Genomic DNA, 14,461 nt, shown 5'->3' with positions numbered 1-14,461 from the left:
ATGTTTTTCGAGGGATCAAAAATCCCCACATCAGTTTTCTGCAGGATAACCAAGGAACATTCATTCAAGTTTGGTTCCAATTGGTCAAATAATGTCTTAGGAGAAGATTTTTGATAGAAATAACATTGAAAATAGCAAAAAAAATGTGGAAACATACATTGAAATACCGATATAGAAACATACAAAACAGTGATATACCCTAAATGCTTCACTGAGTGCAGCTCGTTGCAATAGCCGAGGCCAAAACCTGAACAGTTATGACAAAACTGGATACAGTCCTGAGTTTTTATTGCCATAAAATATTTGACACCTGATCAGAATTTGACCAGAATCAAAGTGGCACTTTTTTGGCTCCTTATTCATAAAAAGTTCGTCCCAACCCTCAAAATCAATTCTATAGGCTTCCTTTGACTGTATGGCACCTTGAAAAGAAATTTCAAAGAAATTCATTTTCATAGTCAAGCTATGGTCCGTACATAAAGAAAATGCTTGTTTCTGGCTCTTAATTCCTAAACAGTTCAAAACACAAACACAAACTTTCTTTGGTGATGTGGCATCTTGCAGTACAATTTGAAAACACTAATACTTAAGTTATTGTTTTGACTCTACGCCATCATCATCATATCATAGTACAACTGCAATTTTTTTAGGTCATAAAAAAATGGGTAGTCACTTTTCAGGTCTTTCATTCAGTTGGTAATTATGCTTAAAGCCAGTATGAAGCTGTGACAAATTAGCATTCAACCATATATACGTTTTCAAACAGCAACTCACATCTATACGTGTTATAGGAGCATGGTGTTAATAAAACGATTTCTATAGATTTTTCCAATTACCATAAAACAGACAATGACAATGGTAATCTCTAAAAAAAAAAAGTAATTCGGCACTATAATGTCCACTTTGTCGGTGCTGAAAAGTCCTAACAAAGTGCTAAAATGTCCATTGTCAAAAAAATACATATAAACCTTCAAAAACATACAAGTAAACAAAACTTAGGTTAGAAATAAATGAATATTTATTCATTATAACATAATTAAAACTTGTGTCTATACTATACCAAGATGACACTATTCATGAAGTATGCACCAGAAATAACATCACAGGCAGAAAACTATAGAAATGTCTCATTTTCTACTCTGTTAATTATGGTCATCAATTTTACTCACCTCTATCAAAAGAAAGAACTGAACTCTATTTGTACATATACAATGATATAATTAAAAGACATGGCTTGTTAAAAAATTCAATTTTAAAGAAACAAATCCTTGTTTGGCATGAACACACACATACTCTTTCTACACAACAACTTACATTTATACATTAATAATATTCTTGTCTGTAAAAAAAATCAGGGTGAAAATTGGAGGCATTCATGGTATGTTGGTCTTAAAACTAAGGTACTTGAATGCATCCTCCAGTGAACAATTTGAAGGAACTATGAATTTTCTATCCTATTTTCTTGGAATCAATTGCTTACTTTCTGTAAAACTTGAGAAGTGATGCCTATATACAAAGGTATGAAATCTCAAAATTTTATGTATTGATTTGATTCCAGATAGGAGTGGTTAACATTACTTGTTTGTTCTCTGCTTAATAGGACGATAATTTTAGATCTATCAAATGTGGTGAAATATTATAAATTTTGGCTGAAAGAGCGTCCATCTACCTCACGTAGTTTAAGGAAACTATGTAAATATCAAATGGCAGGAGACCATTTGTGGAAATTTAAATCATTTCAAAGCATTCATATTCAAGCTACACATGTTAAATCATTTGCTGAGAATGAGAGTAACTTTCACCTGTAAGTCTTCTTGAAGAATCCATTATAAACTCCTCCAATTTTCTCGCTTATCAAAATGTATGAAAAGTGCCACCTTAAAAAGTATGTGTTGAGTAGTGTTTAATACAAATTAATTAATATGAAAAATGGATTATGATATAAATGAAATAATATTCCTTCAAACAGGGAGTTAAAAAGAATTTCCAGTCATAGTACACCATGAATGGAAAACAATCTAATATCACAAAGGAAATAAAATTACATCAGCAAAGAAACAATAGAGTATCTTACATCAACAAAGCACAATGTACAGCACTATCAGTTGTGGATTAAAGTACAAACTGACTACCTCATACTTAAAATGAAATAAATGATCAATCTATCCTTTCTAAAATGAAAAGTTTTTATGATTGTAAAATCTGCTGTCCATGGCAAATGTAATACAAAATTATAACCATCATTAACTTTTTTAAAGAAAAGATATCTTTATTTCTAAGAATTCACTTTCTGCCTTTTCTATCAAAATCATTATACATGTATTTCTTTTTACATCAAACAGGTTATTTAAGTTTAAACAGCCAGATTGAGCACTTATATTGACAAAAAAATGTAAACACTGCAGTTCCATTACCTTTAAAACAATGTGCTTTTTAACATTCATAATTCACCTTTATTAACCAGTCAGTACACAACTAATAAATTGTATCAATAAAGTTTTTATGTCTAGATAAATCTTTCTAATACAGATAGGATTTCAGATAACTATTTTAAGCACCTTGTATTAACAACACTACACACAGAGATCACATATTGTGTACCGTATCTTTTTTGTTAAAAAACCATTCAATAATTAGTCTTGACTTGAAACGTGCATTAAGAAGCAAACACTAAGCTGTACTTCTCTCGCTTCTGTTTCCAAAAGATACAAGCAACAGCACTGTATTAATTACCTTAGATTTTTAACCCAGCAACACAGAAAATTTGTATCTGTTACTACATGACTGATAGATACATATTCTACCAATTGGATTAATTCTAAAACAAGGTATTATTGGAATTTTGAATTATTTTGAATTTAAGAAAATAAGTAAAAATACATAAAATGAACCCCTAATAAGGTGGGGGGGGGGGGTTAGTAGTCATCTGTCTTGACTATGGGAATGAGTAAGATTTCCTTGACTTCTGTTATCCAACTAACCTTACCCCTTAAGACCTACCCACTGAGATGGGATTATTTCCATAAATTTTTTTTTTCAATTTCATAACTCCAAAATAATTCAAAATTCAAAGAATACCTTGTTTAAAATACATGTATTTGTTTACATTCAAGCAACAATTCGAAGCAGATAAACAAAACTTTGAAATTTGATCCCACATAATATTGTACATCATAAAACTCAGCATTGAAACATGATGCAAGACAAATTAAACACTTTGGATAACAAATAATAAAGCCTGTAGATTACATCTAGTCCTCTGTAAAACTTATTTTTTTCTTCCAAAACTAAGTCTTGAAACCAAACAACGGATCATGAATAAAAGAGATAGAAGACAATAATTCTACCTGAACTAAATAAAATGGATTTTACAAGAAATTGAATACATCAAATGAAAACAAATGTACAGATAAATTAATGATGATATTACGAAGACTAGTGTTACCTACTGACCCTTTATCTATCCTTGCTGGTAAGTTTGTCAATCAGTTCCTGCAGAGGAGCAAGCTCCCGCTTCTCTATTAAGTTAAACTCCTGGACGAAAAAGATAAAATGTTTGAAGGACGTATTAAGATGAGCTTCCTCACTAAGCTGTACAACTTCTTTAAAGTGTTGGTGATATATGTGGGCATACACTCTGAACAGTCTTTTAAGTATAGTCTTTGCAATGGTGAGAAAATTCCTTGGAAATGGCACACCTGGAATATAATAAATATGTTTAAGTAAAAAATACTGAAATATTCTTAAACCATAACTTCTTCAATTTCTTTTGATTGGTAACTTATATTAATGCCTTTTATATTACCTACATTTTTGTACTAACGCAATACTAAAACTTCAGCAATTTCTGATGAAAATTAATGTGATGTTGCTGATAAGTAGGAAAACATCAGTCCTAAACATCTGAACAAAACATCCTTGAGAACTTACTACTTCCGGTGTCAAATGGCTACACACCCTAAATAGTACTAATCAAAGTGCTGACAGCACTGGAGGTTTTTGATTCTTGTGAAAATAGTAACACGAACAAAATTTCAAATGTTCAATAAAATTGTGACCATACATTTGCATTTTAAATATTATAAAGAACTGTCTTTTTTCTAATATGTATAAACAGAGAGTCGAGTCAATCCATACTACTGATACAACTTCACACACATTTACAATTTTTTTTTGTTCCATTTCACCCTCCCCCTCCCCCCACCCCCCAATTTAAATCTATTCTTAACTTAATATGCATTTTCATTCAAAACTATATAAATATTATTATCCAACATTATAAACATACTTAAACACCAATTTCAGCTTAAGAAAGTAATTTCCTTAACACAAGATTTTCAAAAACTAGACACTTTTATCAATTTGAATTTTCCCACCAATTTTACTTGGTCAAAATCACTGGTCTTCACTTCTGGTTTATGAATGGTAAAATATTGATGATAGGATGGAGAATCTGACTTATAAGTGTGTTAAAATGAACATGCTTAACACATTTTAGCTTCTCGACACATTACTGCAAGAAAGGAATTGCCTAAATGCAAATTTATCACTAAAAATCTTTCAAGGCCAAAAAGGAATCCATCAAATCTCCAGTTGATATAAACACTAGATCTTAAATTTATTGACAGAAAATAGAACATCATGAGCTGATTAGTTGCAAGAAACAGATTAACTGGTTATGAAAGAGGTACTGAACTATACAAAAGAAATTACATTAGCACTATATATTTGTGTAGTGTCCAGAAATAGTAGGGAATTCCGACCCAAAAACATACTGAACCTACATGTAGATCTATGCATTTTTTATATAGCATTATCTTTGCATATGCTATAAAAAGTAGTCAAAATAAAGCTGAGAATGTGTACTTTAATATGATATTAGAAACTTACTACAAAAGTGTATGAATATTGTTTACATATGTGAGTAATTTTCCTCCATGCTGTCAGTTAGCAGAAAAGGTAAAAATGTAAATTTTTATTATTTATTTATTCAAGTCAATTTTCAGAAGAATTTCTACAATCATTGTCCTATTAGCATAATGATTTTGAAAGCCTCATTTTCCAAGCTTTGCAATCGTATGCGACTTTGTCCTGGGAATTCACAGTGAAACTTTGAAAATTACTTATAACTAAAGTATTGGAAATGTAAAAAGTGGTTAGTGATCTTCTCTCTCTTCGACCTTATATTAATAACAAATCATCAAATCAAATGTTTCAATATAGCGTTAAAATTGAATTATTGTTTTCAGCATCTAGAAATGTAAAACAAAAAGAAAAGTATGCTAAAATATTGAATAGCAAACTAGTATTTGATTTTGACCATCTGTAAAAAAAAAATAAATAAATAAACAAAAAAACAAATGTCATACCAATTTTAGATGGAAACAAGGTTTCTTCATCCAACTGGTCTTGGACCCAGGACATGAGATAGTCGATATATTTTGGTGCAGAACACTTGATAGGTTTCTTTACAGTTTGTCCATCGGCCCAATGGTATTCATACTTTGGCCCAGCTGACATGACAGGACAGGTTTCCTCCGTACAAAATTCTGTGATCGTTCCATAAAGCATATTGATTTGGTTGAAGAAATCTACAGCTGCAAGTAAAATTCAATCATAGTGAATTAGACTTTCTACAGTAAACATAATAAAGTTTTGCAGGACATAGCTTGATATGACAGCAGAGGTTGAAACCTGAACTGTTGGGACCATTTAAGTTTGACCCAGTTCTGACTTTGGACATTGATTATATGCATGACACAGCTTAAGATTCTTGCCACAATGAAAGTGATTAAAAAACTAAGACATTTTCCTTATAGGAAATTAAATAAAGGGGTCTATATATTTGTTCATGTATTACATTGCATGTACCATGTAAACAAAGGGATCTATATATTTGTTCATGTATTACATTGCATGTACCATGTAAACCTTCTTTTCTTGGTATGGAACACTATGCAGCAGTCTGTCTCTTAGCAACCCATAGTGCAAACCAAAACTGGTCACATAAGATAGGTGGCCTCTCTTGAGAGGTTAGGCCAATTTCAGTATTTCATTGTATATGTTTGTTTGCTTCTGTTACATTTACACTGTTTTGTACTAGTACACAAATAATATAGTTTATTTTCATATTTGTTATGTATTTGTAACATATTTTTTAAAGCAAAGTGGCAATTAACTATTGAGTAATTTTTTTGTTTGTTTTACCATATTTTTTCAGGAAAGAGTCAAAGCATTGTTTTCACGACCTGAGCTTATGTAGTAAAATTATTTCATTACATTCATTTGTAATTTGGGGGTAAACTGCAAGAAAACAAAAGCTGTCAATCAAACCTGCAGTCCATTGACAAAGATAATTGATTTGTGCTGCTATCAATTTTATGAATGAATATGACTATGTTATATAAAATCTATGCTAATCTAACTATAAAAATAAACTGGTAAAACATTATCCAATCTAGCATTCCTTTAATATGCAAAGCTGTAGGGGCATTAAGGTATGAATATTGTCTAAAATATCAACTTTGTTGTAATAATTTGAAGATATAGGAGAGATAATACTTTGAAAGATTAGTTCACTATAATTACGTCATAATAGTGCCACAATTTTAGGTCATTTAACAAAAACTGCTGAGCATTGTGAATTTTGAACATATTTGCATAAAGAAATCTACATCCACACCTAAGAAACAACTTTATGTTTTCGCATACGATATACTATGTAATAATAAATGTATTCCTGGGGGTAGACACCTTTTCCTTGCCAAAAATATGACCAGAAAGTGACAAAAAAATTTGACAGAATATCTGAATATTGATTGATTGAATGTTGGTGTTTTATGCCCCAGCAGCAGTATTTCAGTTATATCTGGGTGATGAACATGAAATGGATGATAAAAAGATCATGAAATTATTATGAAATAAAAAATGGGATAGGACACGAGTACAATAGGGAGAAAGTAGGGTCAGGGCAATTTAGCCTCCTGCGGCAGAATGCAACTGTTCCATCTCCTAATAAATACCATATCAGGGTTCTTTGACATGCCAGGAACAGGGCCCTTTCCCCAATATGTTGCACCACTACGGTTTTCCATGCAATGGCCTGACAACTCCAGCATGTAGCTTCCCAGGGTAATTTAACCCCATTCTACCATCTGGGGTACACGACCCAATTGCTTTGTGGGCAGAGCACCCTAGCCCCAACCAGGGTTCTGAGTACTATCTAGCTGCCTTTTACTGAGTCTGAATATTGGTCGACTACAAGAAATTGTTCTGGCCTATCAATTCAAAAGCCATCAGTGGATTTTGTGTATTCTCATTTGTGGTGGATTCAAGTCTCTAAATTCACAATTAAATCATTAAAAATGTTAGGATAAATTTTCAGTTGTATTTTAGGCCAATAAGACCCTTTATCGCCCCTTCTCCTTCATGTCCACTAACAGTATGTTGTAACAAATTCACACAGGGCACCAACTAAAATCAATAAAAGGTGTGACCTAAATGGCTAATTGCAAACAGATTAAAAAGGTAACAACACTTTTTTGTAACATGAAATACCTGGTCATTAATTCACTAATTTCACACTTCAGTGCCCTCCCTTGACATGCTTACATACACCTGATATAAGGGCTTCTGAGTAATTGACAGTCAATTGAATAACTTTATTGATAATATACAGGGGGAAAGCACTCAACCTGATCTCCACTGACACCTATATTTCATATAGAAAATATAGAAATATCAATCAGATTCAATCTGTACAATTTTTTCATTGGGAACTTATATTGAGCACGTTTATTTTGGGGCCGCTAAGCTGAACAGCTGGAACAAAAATGGACACACCATTCAAGCATGCCACAACTCTGACTTTTGGATTTGAGTATGAGAAGGAACTTCAAGTTCTAAAAACAATCTTCACTCTTTAGTATTATGAAACCCTTTACTACTCATAGAATTGAGTGGTGAAGAAACTTAACTATTAATGCATGACATATACTGAGGATCTCTAACAATTCATTTCATCTGAAAATTCCGGTTTTGAAGTGCACTTATCCGTTATGAGTCACTTTAACTTATGTGTACAAGTCATGTACATGTACATGCTTATTTATGAAGGGAATAGATGTGAACTGACACTTTCACAATGTACAGGAATTGTTCCTATCCACATATAAATAGTAACTACAAGTACCAATATTTAGTTAATGAAGAACTTTCAGTAATTTTCAATCCCAACATTATTTTGGATCCAGAATTTTGCTCCATTCCCAAAGAGAAATATGCTCCAAATGTCAAAAATCTAAGCAGTAAAATTCTCAACTGTGACTTGAAACATTGTCATAAGATTTGTACATGATTAAAAAGGAGATTTGTAAGGTTTACAAAATCTTATCTCCTCTCTACTGTATCATATTGTCATGAAGGGATCACCATATCAACTTCATTACAAAGAAAACTATAATGGTCCTCATCATATCAAAATTTAACAGCTCTGTCAGTTGTTCTTTTCATACCCATTCATTTAATTACATATGACATCTAACAATACAATGTTACTTACTACTAACTGCCATTCAATCACTGAGATCTTACAATAACTTACTATTAACTGCAACCCATTCATTTAGATCTTCTCCCTCTGGTAATACTACAGCTTGTCTTAGATTTCCACTTCCCAGTGTGGCAGCAGCATGTTTCATCAAGTCATACTGATGGCTTCCTTCTGGGATATTCTTTTTTGGTTTGAAAGTTTTGTTATTTCTTCCTCCACTACAATACAAAAACATTTTACATGAAGAAGTAATGTTTATATGAAGCATTTTGTGCTACTGAATGTCTCTTTCAATGGTACATGTATATTCCGTGTTTTAATCTTTCTCTAATATGTTATTACATGTATATGAATGACACTTGGCTAAGTATTAAGAACTTCTGTTAACCACTTGACCTAATTTCAAATCTAGAGTCAAATTCATACTTACTGGTATACTAATAGTACTTTCGTACAGAGGTTAAATATTGTAAGACTCAATATAGCAGAATGCTTTCAATCATTATTTTTTTTTTATCTGATAATACAACTGCAATAAAAACTAGACATAACGAAGTATGCGAATGTAAAAGATTTTCTCATACTCTGATATTCATGCCAACAACAGCATACTTAAAAATGCAATGATACTAGAGTACAAGATTACAAATACTTTATTCACATATCATTGGCAAAAGTGAAAAAATGTAAACAAAAAACAAAAAAAAAGGGGGGGGGGCAATAACTCCAACATGGCTTAACACATCAATACAAATTTACCACAGATAAATCTCATCATGCTGAACACGTTCACCCTGTCAAAATTTGCCTTAACATAAATATAGATAAGTGTGAAACACTTCTGTCTGACCCTTGTGTTCTAATTTTACTAACAAAAGCCATGATTTACGACGAATCAAAAATCCCCACCACAGTTCTTTGCAGAATACCCCAAGGAACATTCAAACCCAGTTTGGTTCTAATTGGTTGAGTAGTGTCAGAGGAGAATAGTTTTGAAAAATTGTTAACAATGACAACGGATGACAGACGTTAAGTGAGCTAAAAAATTATTTTTAAAAAAATCCCTACTTCTGGAGGGGAGATAACTGACAGGAAAGATAAATTGAATTTTCATTTTTTTCTTTAAAAAAACAGGAATGAAGTTTTCTGGTTCTACTTTCTTTATATTATGAGAGCATATTCGATACATGTACATTGTACAAATGTACATGTATATGCTTGTAATTGTTCAATAAAATGCTACACAGAATATAGCATATGACCACAAAGGCCAAATCCAGAACCCCAGACAAAAAAAATAAACATTTTCCCTTCAGTTTTGAAGCCATCTCCTGGCTGCCATATTTTGTGCAGATTCAACCCCCAAAAAAAAACCCCCCAAAAAAATCCAATACGTTCGTGTCATGAAATGGCAAATTTGAAAATTGAGCACTTAAGTCAAAAGTAACGTTGCCGTGATCATGCAAATGAAAAAAACAAACTTTTTAACTCTTTTAAATATTTTGGTTGCTATAGAGATGCATATCACTAATTTAACTGTGTGGATCCTTCTAAATAGGTGGTTTATTTATTAATGGAAGCTTCATTTATGGGATATTGTTAAACATAAAATTTTATCAACCTTTAATTAATTGTACAAATTGACTTAACTACAACTTAAGTTTGATTAAGATTTGATACAAGGCAATGGGAATGTCACATTTGGGGCTACATGCACAGAAGAAAGGCAAATAAAAAATAATTTCACAATGCATGGATAATATTTTTTTTTTCAGAATCCCCGTTCAATAAAATAAGGCCAACATATTTTTCAGTTCATCTGATTTTGAAAGTCATATGCATTATTCAATCATTTAAATGTATACAGTATTGTACATGTTTAAGGTTGTCAACTCTTCCCCAAAAAGTCAGTTGGTTCAAATATGGCATCATGATCGATACAATGAAGACAAATTTCTTTTCCAGATCTATAATTATGTAGAAATTTGATCAAGCATGTATAATAGGTACTGTACATCACGAAGAATGATAAATATGAACGAAAACACTGCATGGATGAACAGGAAATAAAACAAATGAAAACTCCATGAATGAAAAATAAAAAACGCCAAAAAACGGGGCACAAAAAGCTTTCCAGTGATCTCGAATACAGTGCTTTTTGGCCACAGTTTTCAAAATGTATTAAATTAATATATAATAAGTGAATTAACATTTTATTCGTTTCATTATGTAATATATTTATCATTGTCATCATTTTTTTGGATGGTAAAGTAGTTATATTAGAGTTAAAATGTGTTTCATGTTATACAGAATCACAAATGGCAAATCTTTGTAGAATACGATATGTGGAGCAAAATAATATATATTCAAATTTTCTTGTATTTTATTCATCATATAGCGAATACAACAATAACAAATCTGACAATAAAGAGACTAATTACAAAAATAAAATAAACAAAACATAACAAAAACAAACAGCACACGCTCATTTTAGCACTATATTCAGCACAATTTGAAAACAAGAATGCATTTTCTCAACCATCCATTCGCAAACTCAAACCATACAAAAACAGATTTAAGCACTACAATACAAAGAGTCATAGTTGGCACATATATACTTTCATAATAAACATACAGTAGTTTTATTCACTACATTCAATCCAGTCTTTAATAATCAATTGTACATTGCTACATTGTACATTACTATTTCAATTCAAAGTCAAGTCTTTAGTCTGAATCAGAGTCAGACTCTGGCAAGTCTTCTGGATTTGGAACTGCTGGAAAAAACAAATTCCCCACAGCCCTGAGAAAGTCTCCAGTGTTGATGCTGTTGTATTGGTATTGGTCCCACAGAGATAGCAGATGGCCTTGGAGGTTCTTGTATCTCTCTGGTTTTGGAATACCTGCTGTTCAAGATGGTGACAGTCTTAGCTTCTTTCTGGAGGTGGGTGTGACCTGCTTTACCATTAAAGCGTCTGTGCCAACCTGAAAAATGCAAAATATATTAAAAATGTGTAGATAGATATTTCTGCAACATTTTAGTTACTGAAAAATAGTAAATACACTATGATACTGACTTACTCCACAGTCACTTTATTACAAGTAATTTATACTTTTTCTTTTAAATTTAATGTTAATATTTTAAATAAAATAAAAATAATATGTAAATAAAAAATAAAGAATAAATTACCCTCAATGTCATTAAAAATCATACACAATATCTAATTTCCTCATTGTTCCTTCCACAAAGTTTCATTTATCAAATTAAGAAAAAAAAATTAAGCTGATAATACAAAGTAATCAAGTACACTTCGCCACGTAATTTACATTAAGTAATAAAAAAAATTAACTTAATAAAATTGTCTTTATAACTATATCACGAATAAAATCTTGTGTTTGGCATTGGCAACTCTATAAAATGTTATGAATATTTTAGTATACATACCTGTATTGCAAAGGTGATGCTGCCATCTTTCACAAGAATCATACTGTAGTGCATGATGCCACAGTCGGACATGTTGGTCGCATATCACACAGGACTCAAGCTTCTTGTGAAAAGCAGGAAGAGGTGACTTCTCTTTCAGAGACTCTAAGGAGAAGTGGGGAGTGGTCAGGGAGAAGTGAATGTATACCTGAATCTTTCACCAACGCTTTTTTTTAAAATTATGTGTATTATGTTACTTACATGCACACATTATAAGCATGCATTTTTATATGTTTATTATCTTTTATTGAAATAAATGATCCTTTTTTCATAAGCTACACGTACATATGTAAGAAACTAAATATTTTAGACAAAATAAAATCAGTATCACATTTATTCATGAAATCAAATTCTATACCTTTACCCCTTACCAAATTTATTACAGTATAATTAATATATGAATGAGTAAAGCAAAGCTTCTTGTATTGCATTGTCATATTGATTTTGTCTTTTTAGCAGCACTGGAATAGAAAATTTCAGGCAGTGACATTCTGTTTGACTTTTCATCTCATTTTATTTCTTTTTCCTGGTCCTACTTAGTTTAAAATGATTTCTGTTCAAAATGTCCAGTCTATTGATATAAGTTGATCAAGAATATCAATAATCATGTTCAAAATTTATTACTGACAAATCAAGACTGAAACTTAATTGACACACATTGTAGTGGTTGGTAGAAACATGTCTCAAGATTAAGAAATGTTATGTTGAAATGGAGATTTTACTGTTCAGTTATAAAACAAGACGACCAAAAGAAACACATTGGATTTTCTACTGAATTATCAATTCAGGTAAATCTAGTCCAAGTCCCAACAAATTGCACAACAAATTTGCATGTTTCGTAACGAAATATAAACTATAAAACATGAATTATCGTAAGCTGGAGTGAAGAATGTTGATTCCGTATCCTGTCTTAAAGGTTTGAAATGAACATCTGATCAAAATACTAGATTTTAACAGAATATTTGATAGATTTCAAAAAATTTATTTTTTCTCGAAAGGGCACCATTTTGTTTCAATTGTTCACAGAAGAGAGATAACTCTGGTCAAAATACCACTAAAAGATAGAGTATATTCCCCATCATGGGCGATTTTTTAAAATGAAAGGGCGCCCTAAATTCACTTTTGGTGTTGTCTGAAGGTGAAGTGAGTGACCCCAGGGTGACTATTTCACCCAGTATCGTGAGCCCTGCATTGTAGTGGTTGGTACGAACTTGTCTCAAGCTTAAGAAATGTTCCGTTGAAATGGAGATTTTACTGTTCAGTTATGAAACAAGAAGATCAAAAGAAATGCTTTGGGTTTTCTACTGAAATATCAATGGAGATAAATTTAATCCAAGTCCCAACAAACAAATTTACACATTTTGTAACGAAATAAAATGATAAAACATGATATGATACATGTAAAACAATGTACTTCATTTGTACCATTTACAATGGGTTCGTTTTTTAATCTCAAAAACAAGTAATTACCCTGCACAATTTTTGTCTGCTTGGTTTTATAGTTATTCCCCTCAGAACTAATTTGTCATATATCGCTACAGTTCAGTAAATAGTCAAATACTACTCACTCCGATTCTTTCATCATGTTAGAAATTGTTAGACGAAAATTTTTTTTGTTATGTGGCCCGCCAGGTGCTTGTAATTTGTCATATACTTGCATGTATACATGTATTTCTGTTTTGTCTTATGTGATATCTTGTACATGTATGTTCTTTTTCAGCCAAAATAAGTATTTTTTGTTGTCTCAAATTTCTATTCAGCCTAGTAATTTACATTGTCATTGTATTACAGTGCAAGTCAGAATCAATTGAGTTATTCGCTATGAAAAACAGCTTGAAAATTGTACAGGGCTTAGAATGCTTCTCCAATATCTTATATTACAGACTTCAAACTGAATTAAATATACCGAACCATTAACATGTACAATACAATAAAGGGATACATTAGAACATAAATATTTAATACAGATAGAATTTAACATATATGATGTGAAAGCCAATGATCACAGGAAAATGACTGATATGACAGCTCAGCTGTTCGGGGGGAAATGTAAACAAACTTTGGAACTTACAAAAAGAAGCTCATCTCTTCAGAATATTGTCGAATATTCCCTTCATATGACAGTTAATACATTCGTTAACCAAATTTAAATATGGTGTTTGATTATTTCTGATCCGATGACATTGATCAACACCGATAGATTGTAAAAAAAAAACAAAAACTCTTATCAGTTTTGTAACCGGAAGTACAAAATAATTTCCTGATGATTTTTTTTTACGAAACAATGCGTACTAAGTCGATCATAAAACCCATTTCAAGTTTTGAGATTTCCACATTTTTTTATAGATTGTCTGTCTCATTTGCATTCGTACAATGAAGTTAATGTTAGTGTTATGGTATTTTCGAACAATGATCCACACCTAACG

General features: G+C 31.5%; 1 protein-coding gene and 1 long non-coding RNA gene across 2 annotated transcripts; both read right to left on the bottom strand.

Annotated features, from left to right (window-relative positions):
- Nucleotides 1-1,000: 1,000 nt before the first annotated feature.
- On the bottom strand, nucleotides 1,001-14,257 carry LOC148618456 (MOB kinase activator 1B). The gene is made up of 4 exons (XM_088577421.1): nucleotides 14,107-14,257; nucleotides 8,603-8,769; nucleotides 5,370-5,597; nucleotides 1,001-3,698 (listed from the first exon to the last, which is right to left on the bottom strand). The coding sequence occupies exons 1-4, from the start codon at nucleotides 14,118-14,120 to the stop codon at nucleotides 3,457-3,459; spliced, it is 651 nt and encodes a 216-aa protein (XP_088433547.1). The 5' UTR covers nucleotides 14,121-14,257; the 3' UTR covers nucleotides 1,001-3,456.
- On the bottom strand, nucleotides 10,917-14,091 carry LOC148618457 (uncharacterized). The gene is made up of 2 exons (XR_015921379.1): nucleotides 11,997-14,091; nucleotides 10,917-11,536 (listed from the first exon to the last, which is right to left on the bottom strand). It is a non-coding gene; the product is annotated as an uncharacterized LOC148618457 (long non-coding RNA).
- Nucleotides 14,258-14,461: the final 204 nt, after the last annotated feature.

The sequence above is a fragment of the Perna viridis genome, chromosome 4, assembly GCF_037379345.1.
Source record: "Perna viridis isolate PV_CMFRI_1.1 ecotype Kerala chromosome 4, ASM3737934v1, whole genome shotgun sequence".
In the NCBI taxonomy this organism is placed as follows: Eukaryota; Metazoa; Mollusca; class Bivalvia; order Mytilida; family Mytilidae; genus Perna; species Perna viridis.
Note: the sequence above shows the minus strand (reverse complement) of the source record. Positions and strands in the feature narration are given on the sequence as shown.

What these genes read in the sequence shown, in the direction of transcription:
- LOC148618456 (XM_088577421.1), bottom strand. An exon ending in TGAATGGGTTGCAGTTAATA is followed by an intron (nt 5,598 to 8,602) that starts GTAAGTTATTGT and finishes TTTTACTTGCAG; the next exon opens with CTGTAGATTTCTTCAACCAA. An exon ending in CTTGTTTCCATCTAAAATTG is followed by an intron (nt 3,699 to 5,369) that starts GTATGACATTTG and finishes ATTATATTCCAG; the next exon opens with GTGTGCCATTTCCAAGGAAT.